At 47.6% G+C, this 27,892-nt stretch overlaps 1 protein-coding gene across 1 annotated transcript in view; it reads right to left on the reverse strand.

The window, feature by feature from the left end:
- Positions 1-27,892, reverse strand: part of LOC135544402 (guanine nucleotide exchange factor VAV2-like) — a 254,049-nt gene that overhangs the window by 62,302 nt on the left and 163,855 nt on the right. Inside the window, 1 exon segment of the mRNA XM_064971977.1 lies at positions 14,741-14,799. Coding sequence (XP_064828049.1) covers positions 14,741-14,799 — 59 coding nt within the window.

Here is a 27,892-nt window from a genome sequence, read left to right on the forward strand (position 1 = left end):
TGCGTCGTGCATATACCACACCCCCTCGGGCCTTATTGCTTAATTCTATGTGTGATGTGAGTCATCTCTATCCAGTTAGTATGCAAGTGGGCAACCTTTACACCACATACACAAATACAGTATTAATGAGGCGTGTGCATCATAGGCGTATGCATGTATAATGTGTACATTATGTGCGGGATGTGTAATGTATGTGAGTGACTATCAAGTCTTATATCACACACTGTCGTGAGCGGGAATGAGCATTCCTAATGCCCCAGGCCGGGATGAAGGAGAGGGGGAGGAGGAGATGAGGGGACGAGAGAGAGCATCTTTCCTGACACGTCTCCGCCTGCAGTCTCTCTCCTGCTGGGTTTCAGCCTCTGTCTGCCACTCTCTTCTCACTGTGGAGCTCTGCTCTCACGCACATTATAGCACTCTGACCCACTGGGAACACACACACACACACACACACACACACACACACACACACACACACACACACACACACACACACACACACACACATGGAGTAATGGCTTGTGGTATCAGGGGGAAATCAAGGGAACACGAAGTGTGAGTAGGTTTACTGTGAGCTAAGAGGTGGCTTTTGGTTAGCTGAGAACAGATATCATGAGGAGAAAGGAGGCAGGAGCATTTCACTGTCAGGAGAAAGGATAGTGAGAGATCCTTCTATGAGTTGTGTAACAGCAGAAGAGCTCACAGTCCACAGATGAGAAGCAGGATGTCATGACAGAAGTCCTTTATTCTTAACCTCTATTCCCTTTTTGATTGATTGATACCATTTTCATGGATTTCTCAAGGAGACAGGGCTTGGACTGTGAGTGTTTCAGAAGTGTGGAGCATGTCTAGGTGTGCAGGGAGGAGTGGCGAGGCTTTCAGTAAAGCTGGGGCTCAGAGAAGACACAAAAGGCCTGACTTTTGGCTCTTTGATGCCAATAGGCATCACAGTGCCAATCAATGGGCTTCAACAGCAAGTCAACGAACACGCCTCCAAAACAATGATCCCCCAGATCAAACACACAGGGAGGAACAGAAAGAGGGAGGAACAGGAAGAGGGAGGAACAGAAAGAGGGAGGAACAGAAAGAAGGAGGAACAGAAAGAGGGTGGAACAGGAAGAGGGAGGAACAGAAAGAGGGAGGAACAGAAAGAGGGTGGAACAGAAAGAGGGTGGAACAGAAAGAGGGAGGAACAGGAAGAGGGAGGAACAGAAAGAGGGAGGAACAGAAAGAGGGTGGAACAGAAAGAGGGAGGAACAGGAAGAGGGAGGAACAGAAAGAGGGAGGAACAGAAAGAGGGTGGAACAGAAAGAGGGAGGAACAGGAAGAGGGAGGAATAGGAAGAAGGAGGAACAGGAAGAGGGAGGAACAGAAAGAGGGTGGAACAGAAAGAGGGAGGAACAGAAAGAGGGAGGAACAGAAAGAGGGTGGAACAGAAAGAGGGAGGAACAGGAAGAGGGAGGAACAGGAAGAGGGAGGAACAGGAAGAGGGAGGAACAGGAAGAGGGAGGAACAGAAAGAGGGAGGAACAGAAAGAGAGAGGAAGAGAAAGAGGGGGGGTTAAGAAAGTGTGGTGGGTGTTTAACAACTGATAGGACATTTACTGTCTGCCTGACCCCGCTGGACGGACATATTAACATCATGTGCCCTGGATCATGCCCTCACCATGCGTTGGTCATGTGCCCTGGATCATGCCCTCACCATGCGTTGGTCATGTGCCCTGGATCATGCCCTCACCATGCGTTGGTCATGTGCCCTGGATCATGCCCTCACCATGCGTTGGTCATGTGCCCTGGATCATGCCCTCACCATGCGTTGGTCATGTGCGTGAGAGGGAGTCAGTGATATTGTGGATGATTGAAAGAGATAACACTTCATGGTCTGACTGCAAATGGTTCATGTACATGTACATACCAGTGTGTTTTGGATTAAATCACATGTTCTACACAAAAACAAACTAACTAACTGTCTGTCCAGAGGCATTTCAACTCACTGGTGGAGCTCTATAGACCACCACTCTATAGACCAGACAGAGGAAAACCGACTGGCATTTAGTTCTCATTCACCACACTATAGACCAGACAGAGGAAAACCGACTGTCATTTAGTTCTCATTCACCACACTATAGACCAGACAGAGGAAAACAGCCTGGCATTTAGTTCTCATTCACCACACTATAGACCAGACAGAGGAAAACAGACTGGCATTTAGTTCTCATTCACCACACTATAGACCAGACAGAGGAAAACAGACTGGCATTTAGTTCTCATTCACCACACTATAGACCAGACAGAGGAAAACAGACTGGCATTTAGTTCTCATTCACCACACTATAGACCAGACAGAGGAAAACAGACTGGCATTTAGTTCTCATTCACCACACTATAGACCAGACAGAGGGAAACAGACTGGCATTTAGTTCTCATTCACCACACTATAGACCAGACAGAGGAAAACAGACTGGCATTTAGTTCTCATTCACCACACTATAGACCAGACAGAGGAAAACAGACTGGCATTTAGTTCTCATTCACCACACTATAGACCAGACAGAGGAAAACAGACTGGCATTTAGTTCTCATTCACCACACTATAGACCAGACAGAGGAAAACAGACTGGCATTTAGTTCTCATTCACCACACTATAGACCAGACAGAGGAAAACAGACTGGCATTTAGTTCTCATTCACCACACTATAGACCAGACAGAGGAAAACAGAATGGCATTTAGTTCTCATTCACCACACTATAGACCAGACAGAGGAAAACAGAATGGCATTTAGTTCTCATTCACCACACTATAGACCAGACAGAGGAAAACAGACTGGCATTTAGTTCTCATTCACCACACTATAGACCAGACAGAGGAAAACAGACTGGCATTTAGTTCTCATTCACCACACTATAGACCAGACAGAGGAAAACAGACTGTCATTTAGTTCTCATTCACCACACTATAGACCAGACAGAGGAAAACAGACCGGCATTTAGTTCTCATTCACCACACTATAGACCAGACAGAGGAAAACAGACTGGCATTTAGTTCTCATTCACCACACTATAGACCAGACAGAGGAAAACAGACTGGCATTTAGTTCTCATTCACCACACTATAGACCAGACAGAGGAAAACAGACTGTCATTTAGTTCTCATTCACCACACTATAGGCCAGACAGAGGAAAACAGCCTGGCATTTAGTTCTCATTCACCACACTATAGACCAGACAGAGGAAAACAGACTGGCATTTAGTTCTCATTCACCACACTATAGACCAGACAGAGGAAAACAGACTGGCATTTAGTTCTCATTCACCACACTATAGACCAGACAGAGGAAAACAGACTGGCATTTAGTTCTCATTCACCACACAATAGACCAGACAGAGGAAAACAGACTGGCATTTAGTTCTCATTCACCACACTATAGACCAGACAGAGGAAAACAGACTGGCATTTAGTTCTCATTCACCACATTATAGACCAGACAGAGGAAAACAGAATGGCATTTAGTTCTCATTCACCACACTATAGACCAGACAGAGGAAAACAGACTGGCATTTAGTTCTCATTCACCACACTATAGACCAGACAGAGGAAAACCGACTGGCATTTAGTTCTCATTCACCACACTATAGACCAGACAGAGGAAAACAGACTGGCATTTAGTTCTCATTCACCACACTATAGACCAGACAGAGGAAAACAGACCGGCATTTAGTTCTCATTCACCACACTATAGACCAGACAGAGGAAACCCGCCTGGCATTTAGTTCTCATTCACCACACTATAGACCAGACAGAGGAAAACAGACTGGCATTTAGTTCTCATTCACCACACTATAGACCAGACAGAGGAAAACAGACTGGCATTTAGTTCTCATTCACCACACTATAGACCAGACAGAGGGAAACAGACTGGCATTTAGTTCTCATTCACCACACTATAGACCAGACAGAGGAAAACAGACTGGCATTTAGTTCTCATTCACCACACTATAGACCAGACAGAGGAAAACAGACTGGCATTTAGTTCTCATTCACCACACTATAGACCAGACAGACAGAGGAAAACAGCCTGGCATTTAGTTCTCATTCACCACACTATAGACCAGACAGAGGAAAACAGACTGGCATTTAGTTCTCATTCACCACACTATAGACCAGACAGAGGAAAACAGACTGGCATTTAGTTCTCATTCACCACACTATAGACCAGACAGAGGAAAACAGACTGGCATTTAGTTCTCATTCACCACACTATAGACCAGACAGAGGAAAACCGACTGGCATTTAGTTCTCATTCACCACACTATAGACCAGACAGAGGAAAACAGACTGGCATTTAGTTCTCATTCACCACACTATAGACCAGACAGAGGAAAACAGACTGGCATTTAGTTCTCATTCACCACACTATAGACCAGACAGAGGAAAACAGACTGGCATTTAGTTCTCATTCACCACACTATAGACCAGACAGAGGAAAACAGACTGGCATTTAGTTCTCATTCACCACACTATAGACCAGACAGAGGAAAACAGCCTGGCATTTAGTTCTCATTCACCACACTATAGACCAGACAGAGGAAAACAGACTGGCATTTAGTTCTCATTCACCACACTATAGACCAGACAGAGGAAAACCGACTGGCATTTAGTTCTCATTCACCACACTTAGACACCACACTATAGACCAGACAGACTGGCATTTAATTCACCACACTATAGACCAGACTGGCATTTAGTTCTCATTCACCACACTATAGACCAGACAGAGGAAAACCGACTGGCATTTAGTTCTCATTCACCACACTATAGACCAGACAGACAGAGGAAAACAGACTGGCATTTAGTTCTCATTCACCACACTATAGACCAGACAGAGGAAAACCGACTGGCATTTAGTTCTCATTCACCACACTATAGACCAGACAGAGGAAAACCGACTGGCATTTAGTTCTCATTCACCACACTATAGACCAGACAGAGGAAAACCGACTGGCATTTAGTTCTCATTCACCACACTATAGACCAGACAGAGGAAAACAGACTGGCATTTAGTTCTCATTCACCACACTATAGACCAGACAGAGGAAAACAGACTGGCATTTAGTTCTCATTCACCACACTATAGACCAGACAGAGGAAAACAGACTGGCATTTAGTTCTCATTCACCACACTATAGACCAGACAGAGGAAAACAGACCGGCATTTAGTTCTCATTCACCACACTATAGACCAGACAGAGGAAAACAGACTGGCATTTAGTTCTCATTCACCACACTATAGACCAGACAGAGGAAAACAGACTGTCATTTAGTTCTCATTCACCACACTATAGACCAGACAGAGGAAAACAGACTGGCATTTAGTTCTCATTCACCACACTATAGACCAGACAGAGGAAAACAGACTGGCATTTAGTTCTCATTCACCACACTATAGACCAGACAGAGGGAAACAGACTGGCATTTAGTTCTCATTCACCACACTATAGACCAGACAGAGGAAAACAGACTGGCATTTAGTTCACATTCACCACACTATAGACCAGACAGAGGAAAACAGACTGGCATTTAGTTCTCATTCACCACACTATAGACCAGACAGAGGAAACAGACTGGCATTTAGTTCTCATTCACCACACTATAGACCAGACAGAGGAAAACAGACTGGCATTTAGTTCTCATTCACCACACTATAGACCAGACAGACAGAGGAAAACAGACTGGCATTTAGTTCTCATTCACCACACTATAGACCAGACAGAGGAAAACAGACTGGCATTTAGTTCTCATTCACCACACTATAGACCAGACAGAGGAAAACAGACTGGCATTTAGTTCTCATTCACCACACTATAGACCAGACAGAGGAAAACAGACTGGCATTTAGTTCTCATTCACCACACTATAGACCAGACAGAGGAAAACAGAATGGCATTTAGTTCTCATTCACCACACTATAGACCAGACAGAGGAAAACAGAATGGCATTTAGTTCTCATTCACCACACTATAGACCAGACAGAGGAAAACAGACTGTCATTTAGTTCTCATTCACCACACTATAGACCAGACAGAGGAAAACAGACTGGCATTTAGTTCTCATTCACCACACTATAGACCAGACAGAGGAAAACAGACTGGCATTTAGTTCTCATTCACCACACTATAGACCAGACAGAGGAAAACAGACTGGCATTTAGTTCTCATTCACCACACTATAGACCAGACAGAGGAAAACAGACTGGCATTTAGTTCTCATTCACCACACTATAGACCAGACAGAGGAAAACAGACTGGCATTTAGTTCTCATTCACCACACTATAGACCAGACAGAGGAAAACAGACTGGCATTTAGTTCTCATTCACCACACTATAGACCAGACAGAGGAAAACAGACTGGCATTTAGTTCTCATTCACCACACTATAGACCAGACAGAGGAAAACAGACTGGCATTTAGTTCTCATTCACCACACTATAGACCAGACAGAGGAAAACAGACTGGCATTTAGTTCTCATTCACCACACAATAGACCAGACAGAGGAAAACAGACTGGCATTTAGTTCTCATTCACCACACTATAGACCAGACAGAGGAAAACAGACTGGCATTTAGTTCTCATTCACCACACTATAGACCAGACAGAGGAAAACAGAATGGCATTTAGTTCTCATTCACCACACTATAGACCAGACAGAGGAAAACAGACTGGCATTTAGTTCTCATTCACCACACTATAGACCAGACAGAGGAAAACCGACTGGCATTTAGTTCTCATTCACCACACTATAGACCAGACAGAGGAAAACAGACTGGCATTTAGTTCTCATTCACCACACTATAGACCAGACAGAGGAAAACAGACCGGCATTTAGTTCTCATTCACCACACTATAGACCAGACAGAGGAAACAGACTGGCATTTAGTTCTCATTCACCACACTATAGACCAGACAGAGGAAAACAGACTGGCATTTAGTTCTCATTCACCACACTATAGACCAGACAGAGGAAAACAGACTGGCATTTAGTTCTCATTCACCACACTATAGACCAGACAGAGGGAAACAGACTGGCATTTAGTTCTCATTCACCACACTATAGACCAGACAGAGGAAAACAGACTGGCATTTAGTTCTCATTCACCACACTATAGACCAGACAGAGGAAAACAGACTGGCATTTAGTTCTCATTCACCACACTATAGACCAGACAGACAGGAAAACAGCCTGGCATTTAGTTCTCATTCACCACACTATAGACCAGACAGAGGAAAACAGACTGGCATTTAGTTCTCATTCACCACACTATAGACCAGACAGACAGAGGAAAACAGACTGGCATTTAGTTCTCATTCACCACACTATAGACCAGACAGAGGAAAACAGACTGGCATTTAGTTCTCATTCACCACACTATAGACCAGACAGAGGAAAACAGACTGGCATTTAGTTCTCATTCACCACACTATAGACCAGACAGAGGAAAACAGACTGGCATTTAGTTCTCATTCACCACACTATAGACCAGACAGAGGAAAACAGACTGGCATTTAGTTCTCATTCACCACACTATAGACCAGACAGAGGAAAACAGACTGGCATTTAGTTCTCATTCACCACACTATAGACCAGACAGAGGAAAACAGACTGGCATTTAGTTCTCATTCACCACACTATAGACCAGACAGAGGAAAACAGACTGGCATTTAGTTCTCATTCACCACACTATAGACCAGACAGAGGAAAACAGACTGGCATTTAGTTCTCATTCACCACACTATAGACCAGACAGAGGAAAACAGCCTGGCATTTAGTTCTCATTCACCACACTATAGACCAGACAGAGGAAAACAGACTGGCATTTAGTTCTCATTCACCACACTATAGACCAGACAGAGGAAAACAGACTGGCATTTAGTTCTCATTCACCACACTATAGACCAGACAGAGGAAAACAGACTGGCATTTAGTTCTCATTCACCACACTATAGACCAGACAGAGGAAAACAGACTGGCATTTAGTTCTCATTCACCACACTATAGACCAGACAGAGGAAAACCGACTGGCATTTAGTTCTCATTCACCACACTATAGACCAGACAGACAGAGGAAAACAGACTGGCATTTAGTTCTCATTCACCACACTATAGACCAGACAGAGGAAAACCGACTGGCATTTAGTTCTCATTCACCACACTATAGACCAGACAGAGGAAAACCGACTGGCATTTAGTTCTCATTCACCACACTATAGACCAGACAGAGGAAAACCGACTGGCATTTAGTTCTCATTCACCACACTATAGACCAGACAGAGGAAAACAGACTGGCATTTAGTTCTCATTCACCACACTATAGACCAGACAGAGGAAAACAGACTGGCATTTAGTTCTCATTCACCACACTATAGACCAGACAGAGGAAAACAGACTGGCATTTAGTTCTCATTCACCACACTATAGACCAGACAGAGGAAAACAGACCGGCATTTAGTTCTCATTCACCACACTATAGACCAGACAGAGGAAAACCGCCTGGCATTTAGTTCTCATTCACCACACTATAGACCAGACAGAGGAAAACAGACTGTCATTTAGTTCTCATTCACCACACTATAGACCAGACAGAGGAAAACAGACTGGCATTTAGTTCTCATTCACCACACTATAGACCAGACAGAGGAAAACAGACTGGCATTTAGTTCTCATTCACCACACTATAGACCAGACAGAGGGAAACAGACTGGCATTTAGTTCTCATTCACCACACTATAGACCAGACAGAGGAAAACAGACTGGCATTTAGTTCTCATTCACCACACTATAGACCAGACAGAGGAAAACAGACTGGCATTTAGTTCTCATTCACCACACTATAGACCAGACAGACAGAGGAAAACAGCCTGGCATTTAGTTCTCATTCACCACACTATAGACCAGACAGAGGAAAACAGACTGGCATTTAGTTCTCATTCACCACACTATAGACCAGACAGAGGAAAACAGACTGGCATTTAGTTCTCATTCACCACACTATAGACCAGACAGAGGAAAACAGACTGGCATTTAGTTCTCATTCACCACACTATAGACCAGACAGAGGAAAACAGACTGGCATTTAGTTCTCATTCACCACACTATAGACCAGACAGAGGAAAACAGACTGGCATTTAGTTCTCATTCACCACACTATAGACCAGACAGAGGAAAACAGACTGGCATTTAGTTCTCATTCACCACACTATAGACCAGACAGAGGAAAACAGACTGGCATTTAGTTCTCATTCACCACACTATAGACCAGACAGAGGAAAACAGACTGGCATTTAGTTCTCATTCACCACACTATAGACCAGACAGAGGAAAACAGCCTGGCATTTAGTTCTCATTCACCACACTATAGACCAGACAGAGGAAAACAGACTGGCATTTAGTTCTCATTCACCACACTATAGACCAGACAGAGGAAAACCGACTGGCATTTAGTTCTCATTCACCACACTATAGACCAGACAGAGGGAAACAGACTGGCATTTAGTTCTCATTCACCACACTATAGACCAGACAGAGGAAAACCGACTGGCATTTAGTTCTCATTCACCACACTATAGACCAGACAGAGGAAAACAGACTGGCATTTAGTTCTCATTCACCACACTATAGACCAGACAGACAGAGGAAAACAGACTGGCATTTAGTTCTCATTCACCACACTATAGACCAGACAGAGGAAAACCGACTGGCATTTAGTTCTCATTCACCACACTATAGACCAGACAGAGGAAAACCGACTGGCATTTAGTTCTCATTCACCACACTATAGACCAGACAGACAGAGGAAAACAGACTGGCATTTAGTTCTCATTCACCACACTATAGACCAGACAGACAGAGGAAAACAGCCTGGCATTTAGTTCTCATTCACCACACTATAGACCAGACAGAGGAAAACAGACTGGCATTTAGTTCTCATTCACCACACTATAGACCAGACAGAGGGAAACAGACTGGCATTTAGTTCTCATTCACCACACTATAGACCAGACAGAGGAAAACAGACTGGCATTTAGTTCTCATTCACCACACTATAGACCAGACAGAGGAAAACCGACTGGCATTTAGTTCTCATTCACCACACTATAGACCAGACAGAGGGAAACAGACTGGCATTTAGTTCTCATTCACCACACTATAGACCAGACAGAGGAAAACCGACTGGCATTTAGTTCTCATTCACCACACTATAGACCAGACAGAGGAAAACCGACTGGCATTTAGTTCTCATTCACCACACTATAGACCAGACAGAGGAAAACAGACTGGCATTTAGTTCTCATTCACCACACTATAGACCAGACAGAGGGAAACAGCCTGGCATTTAGTTCTCATTCACCACACAATAGACCAGACAGAGGAAAACAGACTGTCATTTAGTTCTCATTCACCACACTATAGACCAGACAGAGGAAAACAGACTGGCATTTAGTTCTCATTCACCACACTATAGACCAGACAGAGGAAAACAGACTGGCATTTAGTTCTCATTCACCACACTATAGACCAGACAGAGGAAAACAGACTGGCATTTAGTTCTCATTCACCACACTATAGACCAGACAGAGGAAAACAGACTGGCATTTAGTTCTCATTCACCACACTATAGACCAGACAGAGGAAAACAGACTGGCATTTAGTTCTCATTCACCACACTATAGACCAGACAGAGGAAAACAGACTGTCATTTAGTTCTCATTCACCACACTATAGACCAGACAGAGGAAAACAGACTGGCATTTAGTTCTCATTCACCACACTATAGACCAGACAGAGGAAAACAGACTGGCATTTAGTTCTCATTCACCACACTATAGACCAGACAGAGGAAAACAGACTGGCATTTAGTTCTCATACACCACACTATAGACCAGACAGAGGAAAACCAACTGGCATTTAGTTCTCATTCACCACACTATAGACCAGACAGAGGAAAACAGACTGGCATTTAGTTCTCATTCACCACACTATAGACCAGACAGAGGAAAACAGACTGGCATTTAGTTCTCATTCACCACACTATAGACCAGACAGACAGAGGAAAACAGACTGGCATTTAGTTCTCATTCACCACACTATAGACCAGACAGAGGAAAACAGACTGGCATTTAGTTCTCATACACCACACTATAGACCAGACAGAGGAAAACAGACTGGCATTTAGTTCTCATTCACCACACTATAGACCAGACAGAGGGAAACAGCCTGGCATTTAGTTCTCATTCACCACACAATAGACCAGACAGAGGAAAACAGACTGGCATTTAGTTCTCATTCACCACACTATAGACCAGACAGAGGAAAACAGACTGGCATTTAGTTCTCATTCACCACACTATAGACCAGACAGAGGAAAACAGACTGGCATTTAGTTCTCATTCACCACACTATAGACCAGACAGAGGAAAACAGACTGGCATTTAGTTCTCATTCACCACACTATAGACCAGACAGAGGAAAACAGACTGGCATTTAGTTCTCATTCACCACACTATAGACCAGACAGAGGAAAACAGACTGTCATTTAGTTCTCATTCACCACACTATAGACCAGACAGAGGAAAACAGACTGGCATTTAGTTCTCATTCACCACACTATAGACCAGACAGAGGAAAACAGACTGGCATTTAGTTCTCATTCACCACACTATAGACCAGACAGAGGAAAACAGACTGGCATTTAGTTCTCATACACCACACTATAGACCAGACAGAGGAAAACCAACTGGCATTTAGTTCTCATTCACCACACTATAGACCAGACAGAGGAAAACAGACTGGCATTTAGTTCTCATTCACCACACTATAGACCAGACAGAGGAAAACAGACTGGCATTTAGTTCTCATTCACCACACTATAGACCAGACAGACAGAGGAAAACAGACTGGCATTTAGTTCTCATTCACCACACTATAGACCAGACAGAGGAAAACCGACTGGCATTTAGTTCTCATTCACCACACTATAGACCAGACAGAGGAAAACAGACTGTCATTTAGTTCTCATTCACCACACTATAGACCAGACAGAGGAAAACCGACTGGCATTTAGTTCTCATTCACCACACTATAGACCAGACAGAGGAAAACCGACTGTCATTTAGTTCTCATTCACCACACTATAGACCAGACAGAGGAAAACCGACTGGCATTTAGTTCTCATTCACCACACTATAGACCAGACAGAGGAAAACCGACTGTCATTTAGTTCTCATTCACCACACTATAGACCAGACAGAGGAAAACAGACTGGCATTTAGTTCTCATTCACCACACTATAGACCAGACAGAGGAAAACAGACTGGCATTTAGTTCTCATTCACCACACTATAGACCAGACAGAGGAAAACCGACTGGCATTTAGTTCTCATTCACCACACTATAGACCAGACAGAGGGAAACAGACTGGCATTTAGTTCTCATTCACCACACTATAGACCAGACAGAGGAAAACCGACTGGCATTTAGTTCTCATTCACCACACTATAGACCAGACAGAGGAAAACCGACTGGCATTTAGTTCTCATTCACCACACTATAGACCAGACAGAGGAAAACAGACTGGCATTTAGTTCTCATTCACCACACTATAGACCAGACAGAGGGAAACAGCCTGGCATTTAGTTCTCATTCACCACACAATAGACCAGACAGAGGAAAACAGACTGGCATTTAGTTCTCATTCACCACACTATAGACCAGACAGAGGAAAACAGACTGGCATTTAGTTCTCATTCACCACACTATAGACCAGACAGAGGAAAACAGACTGGCATTTAGTTCTCATTCACCACACTATAGACCAGACAGAGGAAAACAGACTGGCATTTAGTTCTCATTCACCACACTATAGACCAGACAGAGGAAAACAGACTGGCATTTAGTTCTCATTCACCACACTATAGACCAGACAGAGGAAAACAGACTGGCATTTAGTTCTCATTCACCACACTATAGACCAGACAGAGGAAAACAGACTGTCATTTAGTTCTCATTCACCACACTATAGACCAGACAGAGGAAAACAGACTGGCATTTAGTTCTCATTCACCACACTATAGACCAGACAGAGGAAAACAGACTGGCATTTAGTTCTCATTCACCACACTATAGACCAGACAGAGGAAAACAGACTGGCATTTAGTTCTCATACACCACACTATAGACCAGACAGAGGAAAACCAACTGGCATTTAGTTCTCATTCACCACACTATAGACCAGACAGAGGAAAACAGACTGGCATTTAGTTCTCATTCACCACACTATAGACCAGACAGAGGAAAACAGACTGGCATTTAGTTCTCATTCACCACACTATAGACCAGACAGACAGAGGAAAACAGACTGGCATTTAGTTCTCATTCACCACACTATAGACCAGACAGAGGAAAACCGACTGGCATTTAGTTCTCATTCACCACACTATAGACCAGACAGAGGAAAACCGACTGTCATTTAGTTCTCATTCACCACACTATAGACCAGACAGAGGAAAACAGACTGGCATTTAGTTCTCATTCACCACACTATAGACCAGACAGAGTAAAACCGACTGGCATCTAGTTCTCATTCACCACACTATAGGCCAGACAGAGTAAAACAGACTGGCATTTAGTTCTCATTCACCACACTATAGACCAGACAGAGGAAAACAGCCTGGCATTTAGTTCTCATTCACCACACTATAGACCAGACAGAGGAAAACAGACTGGCATTTAGTTCTCATTCACCACACTATAGACCAGACAGAGGAAAACAGACTGGCATTTAGTTCTCATTCACCACACTATAGACCAGACAGAGGAAAACAGACTGGCATTTAGTTCTCATTCACCACACTATAGACCAGACAGACAGAGGAAACAGACTGGCATTTAGTTCTCATTCACCACACTATAGACCAGACAGAGGAAAACAGCCTGGCATTTAGTTCTCATTCACCACACTATAGACCAGACAGAGGAAAACAGACTGTCATTTAGTTCTCATTCACCACACTATAGACCAGACAGAGGAAAACAGACTGGCATTTAGTTCTCATTCACCACACTATAGACCAGACAGAGGGAAACAGCCTGGCATTTAGTTCTCATTCACCACACTATAGACCAGACAGAGGGAAACAAAGCATAGGAGATGGGACCACGGTGATTTAGCCTCCTCTCAGGGTGTGTAGTGTTTATTAATAGGCCAGTCTTGGTGTTTCCTGGGATGGCACCAGGCCTAATGGGTGTGCTCCATCAACTCATTACCCTGCCGGTCAAGATAAAACACCTTGATTTACTTGTGGAGGCAGCTCGCAGCCCCCTCACAGCCAACAGGGTGATCAGACTGAGCAAATAAGGAGAAATCAGAAAGTGGTTGCCCAGCGGCCAGTAAACTCGACTAAATGGCATCTTTTGATGTGACGCAGAGGAACACGTGGTGGAGCTTAGTGATGAGTTTAGTCATGTGATCTGAGTTTAGTCATGTGACCCTGGACCTGTTTTGACATGTGACCATGCTTCCAGACCTGGTTACCAACAGAGACAGTGGTATTGACAGGAGTAGGCCTCGATCACATCGACTACCAGAACAAGAAAATACTGTCTGGTTGAGAGATACAGTGAACATGTTCAATATTCCTCTTCCTCAAACGGACAGTGAAGGGTAGTGGGAGGAGAGGAGACATACCTCACGCCTTTGATCTGCACAATGCTGTGGTGGGAGATCCTGGACAGGGCTGAGATCACCTGGAACACACAGCAGAGAGACAACGGTCAATGACAGGGGACAGAGTCCATCAACACAGTCACCCATACAATCTACAACACAGTCATCAGCGCAGCCGTCAACACAGTGCCACGACACGGTCAACGTCTCATCACTCAAGTCATTCAGACAGGCCCGTCTGCTCTGCCTTAATGTGGTTCATTCATGCTTCATGTGTTGACGAGCAGAGGAGAGCGATGTGGTACCACACATGGGATCCTGTGTGAGCATAATGCAGGCCGCCATGTTAATGATGACATCCAGGGACATGTGGTGCCAGATGCCCTCGCACAGTCACAGACGTGTTCCACTTTACTCAGAACCTCGCTTCCCCTCTCCCTCCATCTATCTCCTGCTTGCTCTGCCTCCCTCTCTCCCCTGTGGTGAAACCTGCGTGGTGTAACAGGGTTAAACGCGAGCCTGATTTAATGCTGGTTGTGAGTCACATGTGAGTGGGCTTATAGGTGGCGGTTTGGGGGGCTTACAGATGGCATGCTGGAGACTCCTCCAATGCAAATACAGGGATATGACGGAGCCCGTCCCCTCAAAACTGCCAAAATGATGCCCCCATGCCTCATTACGCACTTCAGGATGTGTTTATGCTTCCATCACCATGGTGCCATCTGTCCTCTCTCACACACACCCCATCTCTTTCTCTCTCTCTCCCCATCTCTCTCTATTCCCCACACTCCCTCTCTCTCTATTCCCCACCCTCTCTTTCTCTCTATTCCCCACCCTCTCTCTCTCTCTATTCCCCACCCCTCTCTCTCTCTATTCCCCACCCTCCTCTCTCTATTCCCCACCCTCTCTCTCTCTCTCTATTCCCCACCCTCTCTTTCTCTCTATTCCCCACCTTCTCTCTCTCTCTCTATTCCCCACCCCCTCTCTCTCTCTATTTTCCCCACCCCCTCTCTCTATTCCCCACCCTCCCCATTCCCTCTCTCTCTCTCTCTATTCTCTCTCTCTATTCCCCCCCTCTCTCTCTCTCTCTCTCTATTCCCCATTCCCCTCTCTATTCCCCACCCTCTCTTCTCTCTCTATTCCCCACCCTCTCTCTCTATTCCCCACCCTCTCTCTCTCTCTATTCCCCACCCTCTCTCTCTCTCTCTATTCCCCACCCCCTCTCTCTCTCTATTCCCCACCCTCTCTCTCTCTCTCTATTCCCCACCCTCTCTCTCTATTCCCCACCCTCTCTCTCTCTCTCTCTCTCTCTCTCTTTCCCCACCCTCTCTCTCTATTCCCCATTCCCCTCTATTCCCCACCTTCTCTCTCTCTCTTCCCCCACCCTCTCTCTCTATTCCCCACCCTCTCTCTCTCTCTCTATTCCCCACCCTCTCTCTCTCTCTCTATTCCCCACCTTCTCTCTCTATTCCCCACCCTCTGTCTCTCTCTCTATATATATATATTCCACCACCCTCTGTCTCTCTCTCTATATATATATATTCCCCACCCTCTGTCTCTCTCTCTATATATATATATTCCCCACCCTCTGTCTCTCTCTATATATATTCCCCACCCTCTGTCTCTCTCTCTCTATATATATATATATATATATTCCCCACCCTCTCTCTATATATATTCCCCACCCTCTGTCTCTCTCTCCCTCTATATTCCCCACCCTCTGTCTCTCTCTCTCTATATATATATATATATTCCCCACCCTCTCTCTATATATATTCCCCACCCTCTGTCTCTCTCTCCCTCTATATTCCCCACCCTCTGTCTCTCTCTCTCTATATATATATATTCCCCACCCTCTCTCTATATATATTCCCCACCCTCTGTCTCTCTCTCCCTCTATATATTCCCCACCCTCTGTCTCTCTCTCCCTCTATATTCCCCACCCTCTGTCTCTCTCTCTATATATATATATATTCCCCACCCTCTCTCTCTATATATTCCCCACCCTCTGTCTCTCTCTCTCTATATATATATATTCCACCACCCTCTGTCTCTCTCTCCCTCTATATTACCCACCCTCTGTCTCTCTCTCTATATATATATATATATTCCCCACCCTCTGTCTTTCTCTCTATATATATTTCTCTCCTCTCTCTCGCTCTCTCTCTCTCTATTCCCCTCCCTCTCTCTCTCTCTCTCTATTCCCCCCTCCCCCTTCTCTCTCTCTATATTCCCCACCCTCTCTCTCTCTCTCCCCCATCTCTCTCTCTCTCTCTATCTATTCCCCTCCCTCTCTCTCTCTCCCCCATCTCTCTCTCTCTCTCTCTCTCTCTCTCTCTCTATTCCTCTCTCTCTCCCCCCTCTCTCTCTCTCTCTCTCTCCCCTCTCTCTCTCTATATTCACCTCCTCTCTCTCAGCAGGTGTGCTGTTCATACAAGAGCACCTTCACTCTCCACTCTAAACTGTATAATTAATAGGAGTCTAGGGTGAAGGTGTGTAACTTCAATGGGAGCCTAGAGTAGGAGTCTAGGGTGCTTTAAAAGCAGGCTAAGGGCTAAGAGCTCGTGTGAAGAGGGTTAGGACAGAGATTCAGTCTGAGGAGCATGGAGTGGCTCAACCACTCAGAGGAATGACTACCTGACCGATAACCGTCTGTATAGCTCCAGTTGCTGTCATGGTAGCCATACACCACGGCGATGAGTGGTGGCTATGGCTGCTCCGTTGTGCTTCAGAGTACATGAATATCTCGCAGCCTTTTTAAAACCATCTCTAGGGGTTGTATGTCAGTATGGCCAGTCTGAATGCTGAAGCTTGCTGCCTGTAACATAGGCTTTACCCTTTTACTCTGACGCTTCCCAGGGCCTCATCATAACGCCCTCAAACTGAGACTGGAAATACACATGAAAATGGAGAGCAGTGAATGAGATTTGGTTATGCCCTTAATGAAGGGTGCTTTGTCATTCAAGCTAGATCCATTGTGCCATTGGTTGGCACGCTGCCCACCTAAGCTAGCTGCAGGGCTGGGGTGTGCCCATGTGCTGTCCCGATGCATGCCCTCACCCACTGGCAGAGGGGAGAAATGAGGCTGGAACGGAGCATTACTCTGCCTTTCAGTGCCACGTCTCTCCTCTCCATGCATCACCAGGTAATATCGGGTTAAGGGCATGAATATGAATTAAGCCTCAGTATGGCGACACCAACACAGCGAGGTGAGCTACGTGTGAGAACCAGATTCATATTTAGCTCCTGTCTTTACATCTGACGTTGTGTATTTTATGCTTTATCCAACACACCCGCAATTCTGTCTCTCACTACCGCTGTGACCCCTTCATCCTTCTACCCAACCTCTGCCCCTGCCTCTCTCTTTCTCCCTCTCCTCTCTGTCTAACACCCTCTCTTCCTCTCCCTCCCTCTACCATCACACTCCCTCCTATCCTGCAGTCCAGTCAAAGGCTCACTCACTGTGTGTTTCCACATGATTGATTTCTCTCTCGTCTCAGTCAGACCCCAAGGGAGCCCCAACTTTGAGCGGAACAAAACAGAGAATAAAGCTACACTCACTCAGAGTTTGCAAAATATGAAAAGGAATCCTCAGGATGGAGTGGCAATAACGCTCTCTCTTCCCATCCTACCCCAGCCCCTCAGCCTTACCCCCAGCCCCTCAGCCTTACCCCCAGCCCCTCAGCCTTATCCCCAGCCCCTCAGCCTTACCCCCAGCCCCTCAGCCTTACCCCCAGCCCCTCAGCCTTATCCCCAGCCCCTCAGCCTTACCCCCAGCCCCTCAGCCTTATCCCTAGACCCTCAGCCTTACCCCCAGCCCTCAGCCTTACCCCCAGCCCCTCAGCCTTATCCCTAGACCCTCAGCCTTACCCCCAGCCCTCAGCCTTATCCCCAGCCCCTCAGCCTTACCCCCAGCCCCTCAGCCTTACCCCCAGCCCCTCAGCCTTATCCCTAGACCCTCAGCCTTACCCCCAGCCCCTCAGCCTTATCCCCAGCCCCTCAGCCTTACCCCCAGCCCCTCAGCCTTACCCCCAGCCCCTCAGCCGCCTTATCCCTAGACCCTCAGCCTTACCCCCAGCCCCTCAGCCTTATCCCCAGCCCCTCAGCCTTACCCCCAGCCCCTCAGCCTTATCCCCAGCCCCTCAGCCTTATCCCTAGACCCTCAGCCTCATCCCCAGCCCCTCAGCCTTATCCCCAGCCCCTCAGCCTCATCCCCAGCCCCTCAGCCTTATCCCCAGCCCCTCAGCCTTATCCCTAGACCCTCAGCCTCATCCCCAGCCCCTCAGCCTCATCCCCAGCCCCTCAGCCTTATCCCCAGCCCCTCAGCCTCATCCCCAGCCCCTCAGCCTCATCCCCAGCCCTCAGCCTTATCCCCAGCCCCTCAGCCTTATCCCCAGCCCCTCAGCCTCATCCCTAGACCCTCAGCCTCATCCCCAGCCCATCAGCCTTATCCCCAGCCCCTCAGCCTTATCCCCAGCCCCTCAGCCTTATCCCCAGCCCCTCAGCCTCATCCCCAGCCCCTCAGCCTCATCCCCAGCCCCTCAGCCTTACCCCAGCCCCTCAGCCTTATCCCTAGACCCTCAGCCTCATCCCCAGCCCCTCAGCCTTATCCCCAGCCCCTCAGCCTTATCCCTAGACCCTCAGCCTCAACCCCAGCCCCTCAGCCTTATCCCCAGCCCCTCAGCCTTATCCCCAGCCCCTCAGCCTTATCCCTAGCCCCTCAGCCTTATCCCCAGCCCCTCAGCCTTATCCCTAGACCCTCAGCCTCATCCCCAGCCCCTCAGCCTCATCCCCAGCCCCTCAGCCTTATCCCCAGCCCCTCAGCCTCATCCCCAGCCCCTCAGCCTCATCCCCAGCCCCTCAGCCTTATCCCCAGCCCCTCAGCCTTATCCCCAGCCCCTCAGCCTCATCCCTAGACCCTCAGCCTCATCCCCAGCCCATCAGCCTTATCCCCAGCCCCTCAGCCTTATCCCCAGCCCCTCAGCCTTATCCCCAGCCCCTCAGCCTCATCCCCAGCCCCTCAGCCTCATCCCCAGCCCCTCAGCCTTACCCCCAGCCCCTCAGCCTTATCCCTAGACCCTCAGCCTCATCCCCAGCCCCTCAGCCTTATCCCCAGCCCCTCAGCCTTATCCCTAGACCCTCAGCCTCATCCCCAGCCCCTCAGCCTTATCCCCAGCCCCTCAGCCTTATCCCCAGCCCCTCAGCCTTATCCCCAGCCCCTCAGCCTTATCCCCAGCCCCTCAGCCTTATCCCTAGCCCCTCAGCCTTATCTGTAGCCCCTCATCCTTACCCCTAGGCCCTCAGCCTTACCCCCAGCCTTACCCTCTAGCCCCTCAGCCTTATTCCTAGCCCCTCAGGCTTATCTCTAGCCCCTCATCCTTACCCCTAGGCCCTCATCCTTACCCCTAGGCCCCTCATCCTTACCCCCAGCCTTACCCTCTAGCCCCTCAGCCTTATCTCTAGCCCCTCAGCCTTATCTCTAGCCCCTCATCCTTACCCCCAGCCCCTCAGCCTTACCCCTAGGCCCTCAGCCTTACCCCCAGCCTTACCCTCTAGCCCCTCATCCTTACCCCTAGGCCCCTCATCCTTACCCTCAGCCTTACCCTCTAGCCCCTCAGCCTTATCTCTAGCCCCTCATCCTTACCCTCTAGCCCCTCATCCTTACCCCTAGGCCCCTCATCCTTACCCTCTAGCCCCTCAGCCTTATCTCTAGCCCCTCATCCTTACCCCCAGCCCCTCAGCCTTACCCCTAGGCCCTCAGCCTTACCCCCAGCCTTACCCTCTAGCCCCTCAGCCTTATCCCTAGCCCCTCAGCCTTATCTCTAGCCCCTCAGCCTTACCCCCAGCCTTACCCCCAGCCTTACCCCCAGCCTTACCCCCAGCCTTACCCTCTAGCCCCTCAGCCTTACCCCAGCCCCTCAGCCTTACCCCATAGCCCCTCAGCCTTATCTCTAGCCCGCATCCTTACCCCCAGCCTTACCCTCTAGCCCCTCAGCCTTACCCCAGCCCCTCAGCCTTACCCTCTAGCCCCTCAGCCTTATCTCTAGCCCGCATCCTTACCCCCTAGCCCCTCAGCCTTACCCCAGCCCCTCAGCCTTACCCCATAGCCCCTCAGCCTTACCCCCTAGCCCCTCAGCCTTACCCCCTAGCCCCTCAGCCTTACCCCCAGCCCCTCAGCCTTACCCCCTAGCCCCTCAGCCTTACCCCCCACAGCCCCTCAGCCTTACCCCCAGCCCCTCAGCCTTACCCCCTAGCCCCTCAGCTTTACCCCCTAGCCCCTCAGCCTTACCCCCTAGCCCTTCAGCCTTACCCCTAGCCCCTCAGCCTTACCCCCTAGCCCCTCAGCCTTACCCCCTAGCCCCTCAGCCTTACCCCCTAGCCCCTCAGCCTTACCCCCTAGCCCCTCAGCCTTACCCCTAGCCCTTCAGCCTTACCCCTAGCCCCTCAGCCTTACCCCTAGCCCCTCAGCCTTACCCCCTAGCCCCTCAGCCTTACCCCTAGCCCCTCAGCCTTACCCCCTAGCCCCTCAGCCTTACCCCTAGCCCCTCAGCCTTACCCCCCAGCCCCTCAGCCTTACCCCTAGCCCCTCAGCCTTACCCCCCAGCCCTCAGCCTTACCCCCGAGCCCCTCAGCCTTACCCCCTAGCCCCTCAGCCTTACCCCCTAGCCCCTCAGCCTTACCCCCAGCCACTCAGTCATAACCCAGCCTCTGTCCTACAGTAGGGAGGGAGCTGCCAAGCCAGGAGAGAGTGAATGGGGATCCATGGCAGGACCAGCATCCCTTATGCTTCCTGAAGTACAGCATGACACATCCATGCAATGTTTACACTTCATTTGTTTAGAGCGGAGGGGATGGAGAGGAGTGGGGTGGGGCATGCATTTGTATAGACAGATTAGCTATGAAACGCGCTGGAGTGTTTGCAAACACATCTCAGGGTCCATTTCTGGGACAGGCACACATGTGGCCATGGCTGGAAATCCCATGTGACCAGCCTCAACCAATCAGGGACTCGGTAGACATGGCAACCTGTCAACCAGACGTGGGTTAATTTGCATGGTCATCCATGATCTGTAAAATACAATATGGTGCCATGGGCACACCCCAGCCCGAGTGACAGTGGGAGAGAGGGGTGGTGATTTGATTAGGAAAGGAAAGATGTCTCACAATGCTATTGACAGATCACCATGTGCACCCACCACAACAGCCAATTAGATTTATTCATGACACATCACCTCACACCACCAATCAATGTACTGGGTATTCTGGATGCACACCAACCGTCAAATTAATTCCTAGGACATGTCACCACCAATCATTCTACACCTCTCTCTCATGCACCACACTCGCATATATACAAGGGTACAGACGCACAAACGCTCACACACACACACACACACACACACACCACCCCCCTGGTGTGATATTTATGAAGCATTCACACCCCATTGTGACAGCAGCACAGTTGTGCCCATCATCATGCCAGAGACAGCTGAGGACAGGAGAGGAGAGAGGGCCTAGTAAAGATGAGGAGAGGAGATGAGATGAGATGAGAGGAGGCCTAGTAAAGATGAGGAGAGGAGAGGAGAGGAGGCCTAGTAAAGATGAGGAGAGGAGAGGAGAGGAGGCCTAGTAAAGATGAGGAGAAGAGAGGAGAGGAGATATGGCCTAGTAAAGATGAGAGAAGAGAGGGCCTTTTAAAGAGGAGAGAGGGCCTATTAAAGAGGAGAGGAGAAGGGGCCTATTAAAGATGAGAGGAGAGAGGGCCTATTAAAGATGAGAGGAGAAAGGGCCTATTAAAGAGGAGAGGAGAGAGGGCCTATTAAAGATGAGAGGAGAGAAGGCCTAGTAAAGAGGAGAGGAGAGGAGAGAGGTCCTATTAAAGATGAGAGAAGAGAGGGCCTTTTAAAGAGGAGAGAGGGCCTATTAAAGAGAGGAGAGAGGGCCTAGTAAAGAGGAGAGGAGAGAGGGCCTATTAAAGATGAGAGGAGAGAGGGCCTATTAAGGATGAGAGGAGAGAGGGCCTAGTAAAGAGGAGAGGAGAGAGGGCCTAGTAAAGAGGAGAGGAAAGAGGGCCTAGTAAAGAGGAGAGGAGGCCTAGTAAAGAGGTGAGGAGAGAGGGCCTAGAGGAGAGGAGAGCAGAGAGGGCCTATTAAAGAGGAGAGATGGCCTATTAAAGAGAGGAGAGAGGGGCTAGTAAAGAGGAGAGGAGAGAGGGCCTAGTAAAGAGGAGAGGAGAGAGGGCTTATTGAAGAGGAGAGGAGAGGAGAGGGGGCCGATTAAAGAGGAGAGGAGAGAGGGCCTATTAAAGAGGAGAGGAGAGAGGGCCTAGTAAAGAGGAGAGGAGAGGAGATAGGGCCTAGTAAAGAGGAGAGGAGAGGAGAGGAGAGAGGGCCTAGTAAAGAGGAGAGGAGAGAGGGCCTATTAAAGAGGAGAGGAGAAAGGGCCTAGTAAAGAGGAGAGGAGAGAGGGCCTAGTAAAGAGGAGAGGACAGGAAAGAGGGCCTAGTAAAGAGGAGAGGAGAGAGGGCCTATTAAAGATGAGAGAAGAGAGGGCCTATTAAAGAGGAGAGAGGGCCTATTAAAGAGAGGAGAGAGGGCCTAGTAAAGAGGAGAGGAGAGAGGGCCTAGTAAAGTGGAGAGGAGAGAGGGCCTTGTAAAGAGGAGAGGAGAGAGGGCCTATTAAAGAGGAGAGGAGAGAGGGCCTAGTAAAGAGGAGAGGAGAGAGGGCCTAGTAAAGAGGAGAGGAGAGAGGGCCTATTAAAGATGAGAGAAGAGAGGGCCTTTTAAAGAGGAGAGAGGGCCTATTAAAGAGAGGAGAGAGGGCCTAGTAAAGAGGAGAGGAGAGAGGGTCTATTAAAGATGAGAGGAGAGAGGGCCTATTAAAGATGAGAGGAGAGAGGGCCTAGTAAAGAGGAGAGGAGAGAGGGCCTAGTAAAGAGGAGAGGAAAGAGGGCCTAGTAAAGAGGAGAGGAGAGGAGAGGAGAGGAGAGGAGAGGAGAGGAGAGGAGAGGAGAGGAGAGGAGAGGAGAGGAGAGGAGAGGAGAGGAGGCCTAGTAAAGAGGTGAGGAGAGAGGGCCTAGAGGAGAGGAGAGGAGAGGAGAGGAGAGGAGAGGAGAGGAGAGGGGGCCTAGTAAAGAGGAGAGAAGAGAAGACTAAAGAGGAAATAACAGATGTCAGTGTGGGCCCCATGCTCTTCTGCACCCTAACATCATCAATAATGGATGGCCCAGCCCCAGCCCTGTATGTGTTTGTCCCAGAGCCTGGGGGCCAGCAGGAGGAGTACTCATCACTTATGGAGTTGTAGACTCCCAGGTTCCAGCTCTGCACAGGAGGTTAACACACACACACACACACACACACACACACACACACACACACACACACCACAACCTCTACGGAAGCTGCGCAGAACAGTATGATGCTGTTAGAACTGGATGGCCTTTATGTTATGCTGTACAGTGTAACATAGACTAACTGTTCAGTTAACTACTGTCTGTAAAGCCCATGTCTTCCTCTCTAAGCCAGTGCCAACCAGCCAGCCTTGTGCTGTAATGCCTGATCATACCCAGACATCAGCATTAGCATCCCCTCAAAGCGCCCCTCCAGCTGAAATCAAATCAAAATGTATTTGTCACATGCTTCGAGAACGACAGTTGTAGACTAACACTGAAATGCTTACTTACGGGTTATTTTCCAAAAATGCAGAGTTAAAATCAAAGATTTTTTTTAAATAACTTGGCTATATACAGGGAGTACCAGTAGCGAGTCGATGTGCAGCGGTATGAAGTAATTGAGGTAAATATGTACATGTACAGGGCATTCGGAAAGTATTCAGTCCCCTTGTCTTTTTCCACATGTTGTTACGTTACAGCCGTATTCTAAAATTGATTACATTATTTGTTTTACTCATCAATCTACACACAATAACCCCATAATGAAAAATTAAAAACAGATTTTTAGAAATTTTAGCAAATGTATTAAAAATAAAACACAGAAATACCTTATTTACATAAGTATTCAGACCCTTTACTCAGTACTTTGTTGAAGCACCTTTGGTAGCGATTACAGCCTCGAGTCTTTTTGGGAATGACGTTACAAGCTTGGCACACCTGTATTTGGAGAGTTTCTCCCATTCTTCAAGTCAGATCCTCTCAAGCTCTGTCACAGCTATTTTCAGGACTCGCCAGAGATGTTGGATCAGGTTCAAGTCCAGGCTCTGGCTGGCCCACTCAACGACATTCAGAGACTTGTCTCCTGCGTTGTTTTGGCTTAATGAACCTTTGCACCAGTCTGAGGTCCTGAGCACTGTGGGGCAGGTTTTCATCAAGGATCTCTGTACATTGCTCCGTTCATCTTTCCCTTGATCCTGACTAGTCTCCCAGTCCCTGCCGTTGAAAAACATCCCCACAGCATGATGCTGCCACCGACATGCTTCACCGTAGGGATGGTGCCAGGTTTCCTCCAGATGTGTTGTTTGGCATTCAGGCCAAAGAGTTCAATCTTGGTTTCATCAGACCAGATGCCTTTTTGGTAAAGTCCAAGTGGGCTGTCATGTGTATTTTACTGAGGAGTGGCTTCCACCTGGTCACTCTACCATAAAGGCCTGATTGGTGGGGTGCTGTAGAGTTGCTTGTCCTTCTGGATGGTTCTCCATCTCCACAGAAGAACTCTGGAGCTCTGTCAGAGTGACCATCGGGTTCTTAGTCATCTCCCTGACAAAGACCCTTGTCCCCAATTGCTCAGTTAGGAAGGGTGGCCAGCTCTAGGAAGAGTCTTGGTGGATCCAAACTTCTTCCACTTAAGAATGATGGAGGCCACTGTGTTCTTGGTGACCTTCAATGCTGCAGAAGTTGTTTTGTACCATTCTCCAGATCTGTGCCTGCGGCGGCAGGTAGCCTAGTTGTTAGAGCGTTGGACTAGTAACCGAAAGGTTGGTGGATCGACTCCCGAGCTGATGAGGTAAAAATCTGTTGTTCTGCCCCTGAACAAGCTAGTTAACCCACTGTTGCTAGGCCGTCATTGTAAATATGTATTTGTTCTTAACTGACTTGATTAGTTAAATAAAGTTATAATAATAATTTGAATAATCTCAGGTATAAAATATATTTTTATTTGTTTCACACTTTATTGGTTACTACATGATTCCATATATGTTATTTCATGGTTTTGATGTCTTCACTATTATTCTACAATGTAGCAAACAGTAAAAATAAATACAAATTCTGGAATGAGTTGTGTCCCAAAAAAAAAAAATACAAAAAAAATCAAGGTCTATCCCAGAACAACATCTATTCATGCTGATGCACAACTGATGGGCATGAACATCCCTGAGAGGATTTCATCAAAGGGTAGATAATAATAAGTCCTACATAGTCTTCCCTCTCCTCAACTTCTCATCTAGGTAACATAACAACAGGTTTATTATGGAACATGCAACTGTATTAGTTATTGTGTCCCATGCAGATTGTGCGTCTTGTATTTGAATGCTTGACTGAGTGAGAGGCTTCCCACTGTGTGAAGAAACACTTCGGCAGCTCGCCCAAGGATTTCTATGGCAGACAAATCACTGCATTGTATGATGGCAAGTCAACGGCAATGAATATTTCCGTGTCATGTGTCATGTAAAGTCACAATCACAATCAACACAAAGCAACTACATCCAATGCCTTCAGGGGCTATAAGGTCTACTGTGTGTGGTGGTACATTACTGAAGATCTGAGATGAGAACGCAAGTTCCTCTCTAGAGAGACAGAGGTTTGAAACAAACAGAAAGATCCTTGCAGGGAGGTGGAGAGGGACATGACGACACCCTCTCTTCTTCCCAAAGAACAAAGGATGATCACTGGCCAAAATCAACCCGGAAGAAGATCTGTTCATTTCCTCTCCTAACTAAGGAACAGAAAGACAACTGCTCTATCCTATTTGTCCTGTCATTCTCCTCTGGTTGCTAGGCAGATGGTAGGTGTATCCTAAGGTTAATGGTGGAGCTGTAGAATATAGAGTTCAACTCCACGTGTAATGTCTCTGCTGGTTATTTGCAGAGGCAGTTCTGGTCCAGTGGACACAAGAGACAGAACAGTGCTTCAGCTGGGATTACAACAGCAAACAGGTGCTCTCGCGGCCAAGGCATTAGTTCCTGACAGATAGATGGTCTCCTTGAAGGGAGTCCTAGAAGACCATGAGTACATAGACAGTACCAGGAAAGGTTAGATAGGTAAGGTAAGATAGGTATTCAGCGGGAGGCAGGTAAGAGTGCAATAGCTAGTTGGTTATTCAGAGGTCCAACAGCAATAGATTGAGTGAACAACACATTTGCACTTTGTTGGAAAGAACTCTGTAGGTTCTTTCTTGCTTTATTCAAATTAATTGACTTAATGAGGACATTGAAGACTGGCAAGTGATAAGTGTGAAAGTGCGAGTGAGAGAAAGAGAGAGAGTTTGTATTATGACAGACTCTGCATCTCTCCTTTCCTCTGCTCCTCTCTAAGCAGGCATCTCAGTCTGTCACACAGTAGCAGTCCGTTGTCTGTATGGTGAGCCCTGACACAAAGCAGGCATGAGGCGAGTGCTGGAGTGAAAGCTTGTTTGGGAGAGCAGCACGGCCCTGTGACAAGGCATCCAGACATGGGTGAGGAGCGAGGGGGATTTTGCTGCTAGTCCCTGAGCGCTAGGAATGATGAGGCTAATTCCTCCACACGGCCCTTATCTGAAAGGGGCACCTGAGTCTGCCAAGGAGGGGCATGGGCAAAGACAGACAGACACATTCACACACAGCACACAGACACACAGATAGATGTACCATCAGAGACTGGGATAGTGAATGGGATTAGGCAGCATCCTGTGGGGCTGGGGGTGCACCCCTCTGCTAGACGAGACAAAGCAGGGGGAGACGGGAACCATTCTCCAATACTACCTCCCTCTCTCTCTCCTTCTTGACTTCCAGACAGCAGACGTCACAGAGCACACTGGTGTGTCTGACAAAAAGAAGATATAGTTCAATCCACAGTGCACCAGTCAGAGGGATAAAGAGACTGAGAGATGGAACAAGTGATGGGGAAGAGAGGAAGCCGATCACCAGGGAGCAATCCTTTCCTTCCAACCGGCTGGCCCTGAGTGGAATGATATAGATGTTGCCTCTCGCTTCCTTTCACCTCAATACAGATTCCCTCAGTCA

This window comes from Oncorhynchus masou, chromosome 8, assembly GCF_036934945.1.
Source record: "Oncorhynchus masou masou isolate Uvic2021 chromosome 8, UVic_Omas_1.1, whole genome shotgun sequence".
NCBI lineage: Eukaryota > Metazoa > Chordata > Actinopteri > Salmoniformes > Salmonidae > Oncorhynchus > Oncorhynchus masou.